Source organism: Martes martes (genome assembly GCF_963455335.1).
Source record: "Martes martes genome assembly, chromosome: 4".
Lineage (NCBI taxonomy): Eukaryota > Metazoa > Chordata > Mammalia > Carnivora > Mustelidae > Martes > Martes martes.
The window spans coordinates 158,208,124-158,222,190 of NC_137891.1; the positions used below are offsets into that span (position 1 = coordinate 158,208,124).

The 14,067-nt window shown below is 43.0% G+C and overlaps 1 protein-coding gene across 1 annotated transcript in view; it reads right to left on the reverse strand.

Annotated features, from left to right (window-relative positions):
* CFAP57 (cilia and flagella associated protein 57) overlaps positions 1–14,067 on the reverse strand; it is a gene marked incomplete at both ends in the record, with an annotated part of 70,882 nt that overhangs the window by 45,720 nt on the left and 11,095 nt on the right. The window contains 4 exons of the mRNA XM_080800498.1: positions 3,391–3,504; positions 4,273–4,438; positions 5,641–5,780; positions 12,997–13,149. Coding sequence (XP_080656624.1) covers positions 3,391–3,504; positions 4,273–4,438; positions 5,641–5,780; positions 12,997–13,149 — 573 coding nt within the window. The remainder of the gene's footprint in view (positions 1–3,390; positions 3,505–4,272; positions 4,439–5,640; positions 5,781–12,996; positions 13,150–14,067) is intronic.

The window sequence follows — 14,067 nt, forward strand, 5'->3', positions numbered from 1 at the left end:
AGGAATAACATGGAGGACATTGGGAGAAGGAGAGGAAAGGGAGTTGGGGGAAATCAGAGCGGGAGACAAACCATGAGACACTGTGGACTCTGAGAAACAAACTGAGGGTTTTGGAGGGGAGGGAGATGGGGCGTTAGGTGAAGCTGGTGGGTATTAAGGAGGGAACTTATTGCATGGAGCACTGGGTGTGATGCATAAACAATGAATCTTAGAACACTGAAAAAATGAAATAAAGTTAAGAAAAAAAGATTAGTGGGGCGCCTGAGTGGCTCAGTGGGTTAAAGCCTCTGCCTTTGGCTCAGGTCATGATCCCAGAGTCCTGGGATCAAGCCCTGCATCGGGCTCTCTGCTCCGCAGGGAGCCTGCTTCCTCCCCTCTCTCTCTGCCTGTCTCTCTGCCTACTTGTGATCTCTGTCTGTCAAATAAATAAATAAAATCTTTAAAATAAAAAAAGGTTAGTGTCATTCTTTTCCTTACAAGTTGATATAATTCTCTAATGATATGCTCTGGGCCTAGTTTTCCTTATAAATTCTCTACAGACTCAGCTTTTTTTAGAACTTGTTGGTTTCATCTATATATTCAATTTACATAAAGTTGTTCATAATATCCTCTTTTGATCTTTTTTATTATACATAGGATTTGTAGTGATATCCCCTTTTCATTTCTCATATTGGTTATTTACCTTTCCTCTTTTTTTCGTCCCTTGATCAGTCATGTCAAGGGCTTGTCCATTTTGCATTTTCCAAATACTAAGTTTTGGTTGCACCTGGCTGGCTCAGTTGGTAGAGCATGCAACTCTTGATCTCAGGGTTGTGAGTTCAAGCCCCATATTGAGGGTAGAGATTACTTAAAAAAAAAAAAAAATCCAAAGCAGGTTTTGGGTTTGATGATCTTCTATTGTGTTTGTTTTTTATTTCATTAACTTTGGCTCTTAGCCTTATTATTTCTTTCCTTTTATATTCTTTGAATTTACTTGCTGTTCCTTTCCTAATTTCTTGAAGTGGATGATTATATCACTGATTTTTAATCTTTTTTTTATATTTCTAATATATACATTCAAGGTTATAAATTTTCCCTTAAGTATGGCTTTATTGCATCTTCCATCTGTATTTTTTTTTATATTGCAGATATAAGTCCAACATATATCCCTGGTTAGACACCAGTGTTATAAATATTTGCAAAGTTGTGAAACAAATGGCTGCTTTCTTGGACTGGTGAGGGAGGGCCTCCCATGGAGGAGCACATAGTTCTAGAAAGAGCATCAGAATTACCTGGTGTGATTTCATCTGCATCTCCATAGCCGCTTGAAGACCAATCACCCTGTTGAAACTGAGGAAGCTCAGTAACTCAATAATACTTGTGTTTTCATAGCACCTGCACCGATGCACCTGTGACTTGCTAAATTCAATGGTCAGTTTACAGGATTTCTCTCTAACCTTTATTTTTAAAAATTTTTAAAGATTTCTTTCTTTTTTTTTTGAGAAAGAAAGAGCACACGTGTGCATGTGCGCAAGCGGAGAAAGTGGCAGAGGGAGAGAATCTCAAGCAAACTCCCCTCTGAGCATGGAGCCCAACATGGGGCTTGATCTCACGACCCATGAGATCATGACCTAAGCCAAAACCAAGAGTCAGATGTTTAACCAACTGAGCCCCCCAGAGCCCCTCTCTGACCTTAAATGCCCCCGACTTCTATATCCTTTTGGGAATGAGTTCCTTAGCTTCTGTGATACAATTCCTTGATTCCCAGTTCTTCCGTGCCTTCCTTCACAGGCTTTCTTTACTTAACCAGTTCCTTAAATGTTGGTCAACTGTCTCCTATCCAAGATTCTTCTCAGATTCCACACAGGCCCTCGGTGATGTAATTCATGCCTCTGACTTCCACTACCCCCTAATCCCCTGAATCTTCATTTCCAGCCTTCTTTCCCGATCTCCACTCTCATGTGTCATACTTCTTGGACACATCAACATAACACGTACAAAATAGAACTGAATATCATGTTTCTCTCTGTCTCTACTACAAAAGCCACGGTTACTTCCTGACTCATCTTCTACCCTCACTTCTTAGCTGGTCTCCATCCCTCCAACTTCCCTCCCCTCTAATCCATCCTCAATACTGTTTGGAGAAGTTCATTTCTTTCTTTGTTCCTTTGCTTCTTTCTTTCTTTCTAAGATTTTACTTACTTATTTGAGATAGTGAGAGAGAAAGTGGCAGAGGGAGAAGGAGAAGCAGGCTCCCCGCTGAGCAGGGAGCCTGATGCGGGGCTGCATTCCAGGACCCAGGCATCACGACCTGAGCTGAAGGCAACTGAGCCGCCCAGGTGCCCCTGGAGAAGTACCTTTCTTATCCCACTACACTCTTTCTTAAACCCTTTCAGTAGCTTCTCATCGCCTACAGTCCAATTTCTTGGCATAGTACACAGACTATGATGCAGCCAACCTTTCCAGCTCCTTCTACCACTTCTGGAATGTGCTCAGTGTTCCAGCCGTGTATATCCCAAACCACTATCCTATTTTATACTCCCATTCCATCATCTTTAACAGGTCCTTCTGCATACAATGCCTTTCTTAAGTGCTTTTCCTTTCCAAATTCTTTCACTGACTTCTTCTTAGCCTTTCAACTTTTGGTCCCTCCCTTCTCTTCATACCCCACCTCCACTCTGTCTAAAAACTATTGGTTTTGTTTCCTAAATATCTTTTGAATCCACCTACTTCTCCCTATCTGTGCCACCTCCATCGTGGTCCAAAACAGTGTAGATATCTACAACATTCTCTTTACCATTTCCACCCTGTCCTTTTCAATATATTCTTCTCTCTGCAGCCAAAGTAATCTAAAATGCAAATCTGGTCATATTATTCCCTGCCCTGAATGTCTACAATGGTTTAAAGGAACAAGGAGGACAAACCCTTTTTATCATTTTTATCCTTAAAAGGCCTGGAAAGTTCCATGTACTTGGGGCCCTGCTAACCTCACCAATCTTGGCTCATTCCTGAGTTTCATCCTGATGTGTACATACCAGCCCCACAGACTTTTCAGTTCCTCTGACAGCCATGCAATCTCTCATCCCAGGGTCTTTGGATTCCTATCTGCAATGATGATCACCAGCTGTGCCTGGTTAATTCCTTCCTACTCACTTAGGACCCAGCCTTTGTAAACACCCCCAACTAAATTATGCCAACTCTTTCATTATTTACTCTCATAACATCCCATGTTTTTCTTTCACTGCATTTATTGTAATTAGTAATTAGCCTGTGCTTTTGTTTTATTGTCTCCTTCCCCCACGTAAACAGTGAAGTCCAGGAAGAAAGTGCTCATTTCTCTTTTGTTCACTCAGTGAGTACAATGCTTGACTCTGTGCCCCTCATTTCCCTGAACACTGCTCACTCACTCACCTTCCCTGTGTGTCCTTTCAGGTTTGAGACGTTCTCCAGGCTTGTGGTGGTAAAAATGTGAATCACATTTCCATTGACTGCAGCGAACAGGTGACCCCCATTGCTAAAGGAACACTACGAAGAGATAAAGCAAGACATCAAGAATGAAAGAAAGAAATGAGCAGTCCGGAGGTTACAGCTAAGAGCTCCTTTTCCTGAAGAGTTCTGGCTAAAACATTTGTGGAAGGCACAGCTAGGACTGAGGACGGGCTGACATCTTCGCTATTGCCGTAGCTCATACTGGCCAAGATTGCTGCCGCTGCCATGTGCACTGTCCGTGAAGCTGCTTGGATCGTAGCACACAGCACCCAATCCGTCTCTAGAAGTTTCAGAGTGGGGAAGCAATTCCCTCAGTCACTATCTGGTTTCTGCAGTCATCTCAGGGGCAAGTGTGATGGGCTGCTTCCTGCCTCTCCAGGTTAACGTGCATATTCCCTGGCCCCTCTCAGTCTCCAACCTCACCTTTCCAGCTGGGACTCTGAGTCTGAGATAACTTTGCTTTTTGATGTTTTTGTGTTCTTCTGCAATCACAGAGAGGATTAATCACACCTGGGATCTCACAAGGTTTGGGGTTCCATGAAATATCTTGATAAGCATGAGAAAAATGAGATGGAGCCCATCCACTCAAGAAGTGGGGTGAGAGAAGAACTAGATTTCTTCCTTTTTCTTCTTTTAAAGCCACCGAAGTTCGCTAAGATAGGCTTTGGTCTCACCTCACAAGAGCGTGTTTCTCCAGGGGGAGTCCGCTCACTTCGAGTATCTGATGATACTCGAAGAACAAGAGTTCTTGATATTTCAACACCGCTTTTCTACAAAACTGGACCTTTATCTCCAGCATCTTACCTCTCTGCATCCTCTGACAGAATATTCTTTGAAGGGACGTATATCATCAATGAGTAGATTCATAAGGCGTAGTTTGTCAGCAAACCCTACTACAATGAAGTGTCCAGACGGGTGAAGGCTGATTGTATATGCCTCTTCTTGGTATTCCTTAAATAGCTCCAGTGTGCTGTGAGAAAGATCAACTACCAAATTAGAAGTCCAGCCCGCTAATGCCCTTGAGCCCTCCACTGTATCTAGCAAATACTTTTATCATAGCATTTGAGATACTTTATTGCTTAAAATGATTGGCTCCTCTTTTTTCTAGATTTTGGTTCTTTGAAGAGTATCCCCAGCAATGAGTATGGAAATTAGGGGACATGACCAACGAGCTGTTTAGTGATGCTGAGGGCACAGCTCCATTTAGAATCCCCAGATGAGAGGGATCACACAGTTTCTTTCCAGCAGCCCAGCAGCTATACGCAAAGACCAAATATATTCCAGTGTGGGGCCAAACTAGGTTGGAGAGTCTCAGGGAAGCTATGCCAGGAGGGTAAAGTCACTAGGAAGTTAAGGGTGATTGGGGGCAGGAATAAGGAGAAAGAGATGGGATGAGTGGTCCTGAGAGCTCTATGTGGCGAAAAATACATCGAATGGGAGTGAGGGATGGGAAAACTGGAAGAACACAGGAGGTTATACAAGAAGGTGAGATACTGGCGCATTATCTTTATGTCCCTAGTGTCCAGCATGGTATCTGGCATGTGGTAAGTACTTAATGAACACAAAGCAATCTTCTAGGTCAAGCACAAACAAAAAGAGAAGAGAAGCAGGTATGTTGCCTGACTTGCTAAAAAAAACATCTTTTCCAGGGTGCCCATGTGGTTCAGTCAGGTAAGCAGCTGCTTTCGGCTCAGATCATGATTCCAGGGCCCTGGGATCAGGTCCTGCATCGGCCTCCCTGCTCGGTGTGGAGCCTGCTTCTCCCTCCTCCTCTGTCCCTCCTCCCTGCATGTGCTCTCTCACTCAAATAAATGAATAAAATCTTTTTTTTTTTTTAGATTTTATTTATTTGTTTGATAGAGAGAGATCACAAGTAGGCAGAGAGGCAGGCAGAGAGAGAGGAAGGGAAGCAGGTTCCCCGCGGAGCAGAGAGCCCCATGTGGGGCTCGATCCCAGGACTCTGGGATCATGACCTGAGCTGAAGGCAGAGGCTTTAACCCACTGAGCCACCCAGGCGCCCCTAAATGAACAAAATCTTAAAAAAAAAATTCTTTTCCAACTGAAAGCTTCTAAGTAATTACATTTTAAAACTTTCTAATTAAAATAATTCACATGAACAAATTTAACAACTGAAATCTTGCACACTACAATAGCAAAGCCTTTCATCCTTACTTTGATTCGTAATTCCAGATGCGAACGGATCGATCCAGAGAACAGGTGGCAATGAGGGGTTTGCGGATGCATGTGGCTAGACCAGTGATGGATGCCGAGTGCAAGGGGTACATCAGATACTCGAAGTGAGCGGGCTCCCCCTGGAGAAATCACAGAGTGAGATCTGGCAGAGTGAGCAAGAGGCTGGCTGTGCACGTCAGCTCTCAGTACTACCAGGAACATCAGTTAGCCTGGCTGCCCAGGAATCAGGCTGTAGGAAGACCGCTTTGGCATCATGCATCTTATTTTAAAACATTATCTTAATGGCGATACAATATTTTATTCTATATATATGCCAGAATTTAATATGGGTATACCATTCCTCTACTGTGGGAACACTTCAGTGGATTCCATTATTTTGTTATTTAGGAGTAACACTAGACTAAACATGCTTGCACGTATGTCTGTGTACCTCTGTGATTACTTCCTTAGATCCTGCGGTGTGAGTGTCCAACACTAAGCTTTTGAATATGTAGGCATCCATTTCCAAACACCTCCACCTTGAATAGACTTATTACCAGTTGCTGGCAAAACCACCAGGTAAGGAAGTAGAGCACCCCTACCCATGGAGGTCCCTTTTTCAGAATGCCCTGGATAACTTAGACACTGACTGCTTGATTGATCCCACTTCTCCCTTACTGTGCCCTCAATCCTGCCCTTAAGCCTTAAATTAGCCCATAAAGAGCGAACACGTATAATCCTAGACATCCCACCCTTACTGCCTCATATAGGCAAAGTCCCGTGCCCTCTCTCTTTTTCTCTCTCTCCATGACCTCACCGTGTGGCCCTCGTGTGTGCTCTGTACCCTCCAGAGCCTGTGAGTAATAAATCACGTTCCCCAAAGTTCCCTGAGGTCTTTTTGCTAAAGTGCCTCCTGCGATCTTAGTGAGAAACAAAGGGTCTGGTCCAGCCACATCACTGCCCCTAGTGGAAGAAACGACTGGGGGTTTGCTAGGAGTACTATGGGCCTGGGCAAGTGCCTCAGGCATTCCTAGCCAATAGCATCACTATCAGCAGGCTGGGACTGACACAACGGATACTTTTCTAGAAATAGAACTTGGGGGGGGGGGGAGGATGTCATTTGAAATTCTAAAGACCTTGATAGGTACGGCCAAATTCTTCTCCAGAGAAATGGTGCTGTTCTGCCACCGGCAGCAGTGGGAGCTGGGTGAATATTTGACAGGAAAATGTATTCTATTACACTGGCTGTGTAGGCCCCACATGTTCTGTAACCAGGGGCTTTATCGCTGGGACACCTGAAGGAGGAGTGATGGCTGGGGAGTTCAATCAGGCGCCCCTATTTTAGGCCATTCGCAAGCAAGACAAAGCCTGGGATGGGGGTTCCGCCAAATCCTGGCCCTTTCCCACTTATCAGCTTACCTCTCTCCACTCGGCCTTCCCTACCACCTCGGAGGAAAAGGTGCTGTGCTGGGGTCGATGAGCGGGCACAATTATTCCCATCTTTTCCATGTCTTACCCCTGTTTTCTCCAATATCTTCAACCTCCCTGTCTTTACTGGTACATTCCTACCAGCTTTTAAACACACTCAAGTCTCTTTTATCTTAAGAACAGCAGTAGTTCTTTCTTTCTTTCTTTCTTTTTTTTTTTTCCTGCACCTTTGCCTGAGAAGCCTTACAATGATAGAGAATCAGGCAAGCAGGCTTACTGGTTTCACTTAGAATTCAAGACTGCAACCCTCCAACAGACCCAGCAGCTCTAACAGGTTTCTCAGTAAGTTCACTTTCTGAATCTACAAGAGATACCAATTTCATGCCCTTTATTCTCTTTCTAGGCCCTTCAAACGCTCTTCCTCTTCCCTCATTCCCAAAGCTCATCTGATGACCTTGCTTCCTATTTCTTTGATTGGTATCTTGATTCTCTTTACTTTATATCCCAGGGGCAGAGCTGTAGACTGTCATAGTCAATTCAGGTATGGCCATTTTTTATTTTATGTTTATTTCATTTCTCTGTTCCTTAATTTTTGCTCTTATTCCTCCCTCTCAAAGGCACCAATCAATGTGTTTCATTTCTGTCCTTGGATATTTCTATAAACGGCATGCACTTCAGATTGCATTCTGTAGTTTTACCTTTTTCTCTCAACCATCTGTGTTGTCATATGCATAATCATCGCTTCTAACTTAGGTTTGGTATTCTGTAGAATGCATCCAGCTACTTCACTTTTCTATCACTCCTAGGAATGGACATCTGGGTTGTCTTCAAGTCTCCATTCCTCTGAACATCAAGGTGAAGGCCTTTGGGCATGTTGTTTAGCAGACCGGCATGATGTAGCTCCTGGTATGCATCTAGGGCCAGACCACTGGGTAACAAGATGTATGCATTCTCTATTTGACCGAGAACTACCAGACTGCTCTCTGGAATACCTGTGCCCGTTTACATCCCCATCACCATCACATTAGGATCCCCATTCTCCCTTGTTCTCAGAAGTCTCTGGTGACATCTGACTTTCTAATTTTTGGTAATGTATTAAAAATAATTCTTACAAAGAAGCCTCTCAGTTGTGACGTGCAGGAAACCATTACCCCACCACTCAGGCCATGCTCTCTGGCTGCTGTGGCCACCCCTGCCCTTGCCTCTGGCTCACATTAAAACCTAAACCAGGCTAGGTGAAATAAGTCAATCAGAGAAAGACAATTACCACAGGATCTCACTCATATGCAGAATTTAAGAAACAAAACAGAGGATCATAGGGGAAGGGGAGGAAAAATAAAACAAGATGAAATCAGAGAGGGAGACAAACCACAAGAGACTTAATCATAGGAAACAAACTGAGCGTTGCTGGAGGGGAGGGAGTTGAGGTGATGGGCATTAAGGAGGGCATGTGATGTAATGAGCACTGGGTATTATCTAAGACTGAAGAATCACTGAAAAATCACCTCTGAAACTAATAATACACTCTATGTTAACTGAACTTAAATTTAAATTAAAAAAAAATCCCAAACCATAACTGAGTCCAAGCATTTTACAATCAGTAAAAAAGGAGAAATCTTTGAATTGCAGGCTGAACTCAATAAGGAAAAAAAAAGAAAAGAGAGGGAGGCTGTGAAGAAAGTGATTGTTGCCATGACTGTGGGGGAGGATGTCAGCTCTCTCTTTCCATATGTAGTGAACTGTATGCAAACCAGTCTGGAATTAAAGAAGCTCGAGTATCTCTATTTGATGAACTACTCCAAGAGTCAGCCAGACATGGCCATCATGGCTGTCAACAGCTTTGTGTAGGACTGTGAAAATCCCTATCCTCTAATTCTGGCCTTGGCAGTCAGGACCATGGGGTGCATCTGGGTAGACAAGATTACACAAGATCTTTGTGAGCCCCTTTGCACGTGCTTGAAGGATGATCCCTATGCTGGAAAACAGCATCAGCAATTTTGTGTGGCAAAAGTCTATGATATCAATGCTCAGATGGTGGTAGATCAGGGATTTCTGGATTCTCTGTGGGATCTCATAGCAGATTCAAATCCAGTGGTTGGTAGCATTATCTGAAATCAGTGAATCTCACCTAAATAGCAACCTGCTCGATCTGAACCCACAGAACGTCAATAAGCTGCTGACATCCCCAAATGAGTGCACTGAATAGGGCCAGATTTTCATCTTGGACTATCTAATAACAACCCTAACGATGACAGGAGTTTAGAGCATCTGTGAGCACATAACTCCCTGGCTATCTCCTGCCAACTCAGTATTGGTGCTTTCAGCTAATGAAGTTTCTAGAGTTATTACCCAAGGACTCTGATGACTAGAATATGCTACTGAAAAAGTTGGCCCTTCCACTTGTCACTTTGCTGTCTGGGGGATCAGGGGGGTAGTATATCACCATGATGCTACTTCAGCTGCCTCATCCCACTCAATGTGCTTTCTGTAGAAGATGGCAAATGAAGTGCCAGGTCTTCCTTGCAACATGGAAGGATGTTCCCAATGAAAACAAAGCTCAGTTTTAGATTAAGGAATGTTATTTAAAAGTCGACACTTTCCAGCAAACTCAAAACAACAACGTATATACTACTGCCAAGAAGAATGTGGAAGGGCAGAACATGCTGTACTAATCCCTGAAGCTCACTGATGGCATTTGGATTTTGCTTGAGCTACGTATCTAGCCAGGAAACCCAAGTTACATGCTGTCACTGAAGCGTAGAGCTCCTGAAGTCTCTTGGTACATCTATAACAACATTCTGAAAAGTTAATAGACTAGATTGGTCTGGTGCCATCTGGCCACCCTGTGACTGGTGCAAGCCAAGAACTCTTAACTGGAAGGAACTGTATTGCCATGTAGAATCTGAACCCAAACACACTGAGGCCACCCACCAAGGCAGTGGAGACTCTAACTTGTGCTGACTTTAGGGCACAGGATAGTTTTGGCTTCCTGTGAACATTTCTAACCACTGCTTCAATCACTTCCCACCTCCTGCCACCTGCCACTGCTATCTGTCCTTAGCTGTGAGCCTCTCCATACTAAGCCAATAGCTGGCATTTTTGAGTGTAGTTTGGTATTTTGTAATTGAAAGTTCATTTCAAAAGCAGAAAAAGAAAAAAAAATATTAAAGCAAGGAAAAGTGTCACTAAAAAAAAAAAAAAGGAAGATCTCAGACTTGTTTTAATTTGCATTTTTGTACACATAGGCACCAGAAATTGCTTGTGAGAGTGACCAGGTATTGGATTCGAAGTACGAAGATTTCACAGTGGCCATTAGAGATCCGAGAACTAAAGAAAACCATAATTAAAGAAGTAAAGAAACTTCTGATAACAATGTCACATCAAATAGGGAATATAAGAAAGGGATAAAAATTATTTTAAAAATAGAAATTCATTGTTTATAGCAGCAATGTCCACAATAGCTAAACTATGGAAAGAACCTAGATGTCCATCAACAGATGAATGGATAAAGAAGATGTGGTATATATATACAATGGAATACTATGCAGCCGTCAAAAGAAATGAAATCTTGCCATTTGCAACAATGTGGATGGAACTAGAGGGTATTATGCTGAGTGAAATAAGTCAATCAGAGAAAGACAATTGTCATATGATCTCCCTGATATGAGGAATTTAAGAAGCAAAGTGGGGGGTTTGGGGGTAGGAAGGAAAAAATGAAATAAGATGGGATCAGGAGGAAGACAAACCATAAGAGACTCTTAATCTCACAAAACAAACTGAGGGTTGCTGGGGGGAGGAGGGGTATGGAGAGGGTGGTTGGGTTATGGACATTGGGGAGGGTATGTGCTATGGTGAGTGCTGTGAAGTGTGTAAGCCTGACAATTCACAGACCTGTACCCCTGGGGCAAATAATACGTTATATGCTAATTAAAAAAATAAAATAAAACTAATAAAAAAATAGAAATTCATGGGTGCGCCTTGGTGGCTCAAGTCAGTCAAGCTTTTGACTCTTGATTTCAGTTTAGGTTATGATCTCAGGGTTGTGAGATTGAGCCCTACATCAGGCTCCACATGGGGCATGGAGTCTCCTTAAGATTCTCTCCCTCTCCCTTTGCCCACACCACCCCCTCCCCCGCTTGTGTATATGCTCTCTTTCTCTCTCTCAAAAAAAAAAAAAAAAAAAGAAAGAAAGAAAGAAAAGAAAGAAAAAAATTCTGGAGGTGAAAAATACAATTAACAGGAGTGAAAAATCTACTACAGGGACTCAAAAGAGATCTGAACTGGCAGAAGAAAGAACTAGCGAAGTTAAAGACAGATCAATAAAGATTACACAATCTGAAAAACAGAAAAAAGAATGAAGAAAAATGAACTGAACTGCAGGTCAATGTGGAACACCATTAAACATACCAACATATGTACAATGGGAATACCAGAGGGGAGGAGAAAGAGAAAGGAGCAGAAAAATATTTGAATAAATAATGGCTGAAAACTTCCCAAACTTACTGAAAAATATTAATGTACACATCCAGGAAGCTGAATGAACTCCAAGAAAGTTAAACACAAAGAGATCCACAGACATATGATAGTAAAAATATCAAAAACTGAAGAAAAAAAAAAACCAAAACCTTGAAAGCACCAAGATCAAAATGATTGATCAGTTACAAGGGAACTCCAACAAGATAACGGCAGATTTCCTAGCAAAAATAATAGAAGCCAAAAAGGGAGTAGAATAACACATTCAAAGTACTCAAAGGAAAAACTGTCTATCAAGAATTCTATATCGGGCAAAGCTATGTCTTAAAAATGAAAGGGAAATAAAAACATCCCCAACAAGCACTAAAAGAGTTTACTGCTTGCAGACTTGCCTTATATGAAATACTAAAGGAGATTCTTCACGATGAAAACAAGTGACTCCAGAGAGTAGTTTGAATCCATCGAAAAATACACCACCAGTAAAGGTAGCATGTCATTATAAAAGATAATATAAACACATATTTCATCCCCACTCTTCTTTAACTTTAGTGGAAAAGCCACTATATAAAAAAAATACATATATTATGCTTTGTTGGGTGCATGGAAATATATTTGCCAATAACAACAAAAAGAAGGTAGGAGGGAGCAAGTCTGCACTGGGCTAAGGAAGTGACTTCAGATGGTACTTCAAATCCACAGGGACAAGCAAAAAAGAACCAGAAGCAATGACAATGCTCTAAAATTGACTCTGGTAATGGCTGCATGACTGTAAATACACTCAAGACCACTGAATTGTACACTTTAAATACGTGAATTGTATAGCATGTGAATAAATAACAATAAATACTCAATAAAACTATTATTTAAGAAAAAAACACCACTGCTGAGAAAGATAGGTTAAAATCTCCTATTCTGATTGTAGATGGTCTATTTTCCTTGTTGTTCTGTCAAATTTTGCTTTATATATTTTGAGTGCATGCTATCAGGTGCATACAGTTTTAAAATTATCTTCTCAGTGAAGTGAACCTTTTGGTAGTTCAGAGTGATTCTCTTGATCTTGAACAGTACTTTTTTGTTGCAATGTCTGCAGTGTCTTTATGCTAGCTTTCTTTGTTATTTAAAGCCAAAAAAGGAAAAATAAACTTTATATATGTACATCTTTGTGTCCATGAGCAGCTATAGGAGTACACTGAATTCTCTTAAGTGCATCCGCAGGGTTAAAAGAGATGTACAATTTAAACCTGACAGACAACTCCAATGTGTCCTCCAAGAAGGCTGCAAGCAATCACAATCCCACCAAGAGTGGAGCGAGTCTACAGCGAAATCTTAAGATTAGAGTTTCTTTTGCTCTTATGAAGAGGCTGAATGAGCCAGGCTCAGCAAATCTGGATTAAAAGCTGCCCACATGGTAACGAGTCTTTGGGCTGGAGGAAAGCGTTGCTGGGGAGGACTCACCTTGCTGATCTCTGTCAGGGACATGGTGATGCTGTAGAGTTGGTTCTTGCTGGTGCTGGCAACCAGGGTTTCCTCCGAGGGACTGAAGCACAGGCAGAGGATGTCCTGCTTGTCAGACTGACTGGGCTCATTGCTCTGTGGGTCCAGAGGAATCTGCCCAAGATGCAAGACAACTGTTAGTAATGTTCCCACATCGTCAATCGGCGCGCCCTTGGACTTCCAGTGTTCTCTCGGGTACTTTTAGCTCCCAGACTCCCAGACCAGCATGCTTCCCAGGACCCTCCTCAGATGTGGAGAAGGGCGGGCTTCGGTCACTTCGGTTTCTGTGGGGTTTGTATTCACCCTTACGTGATGACTGGCTGACTAAGGGACAGCAGCACATATGAAAATGATCTCTCTACATCTCAGTTTGAGATCGCCTCTGAAAACAAGTGTTTGTTTAAATCCCACTCTTGCCCACCTGTTGGAAGCCCAGTGCAGGTGTCACCTAATCAAGCACACTTTGTGCATCTCAGGGCAGCAGAGGGGAAGGTGACGGCCCCTCTTCCATGTGGGGCAGGTGACAGGGCAGAGAAAGGACAAGGGGTCACACAGCAGCCCAGCCAGCAGTCCCTGAGAGGGCCGGGAGTTGCCAAGTAGACACTGTAACATTAGATCTCCTTTTCCCCTGCCACTGCTTTTTGTCTGCTAACAAACTTCTTGAAAGGCTGGCTTGCACATACTGTCTCCACGTCCTCACCTCCCACTCAGTTCTCACTTCCTTCTACTATATCATTGATTGGATGTCCTCATCAACCGTAGAAATTTCCTTCTCACCAGAGCCAGAGGCTCCTGCTCAGTCCTTGTCTTCTTGACTTTTCTAGATCCTGCTGCAGTGATAGCAGCACCTGCCTCCCCAGGGGCCAGGACACCAGGCTCTCCTGTTTCCCTCCCTCTGTCTGGAGTTCTTGTGTACCCCCTATTCCTTCTTCCCATAGTCAATGCCCCCTGTTCTGCCAGGACAGGGAGGGCTCTGGGAGGGAGAAACAGCCTGTCCTGTCCTGTCCTGGGCTGGGTAGGCCCTAACATCAC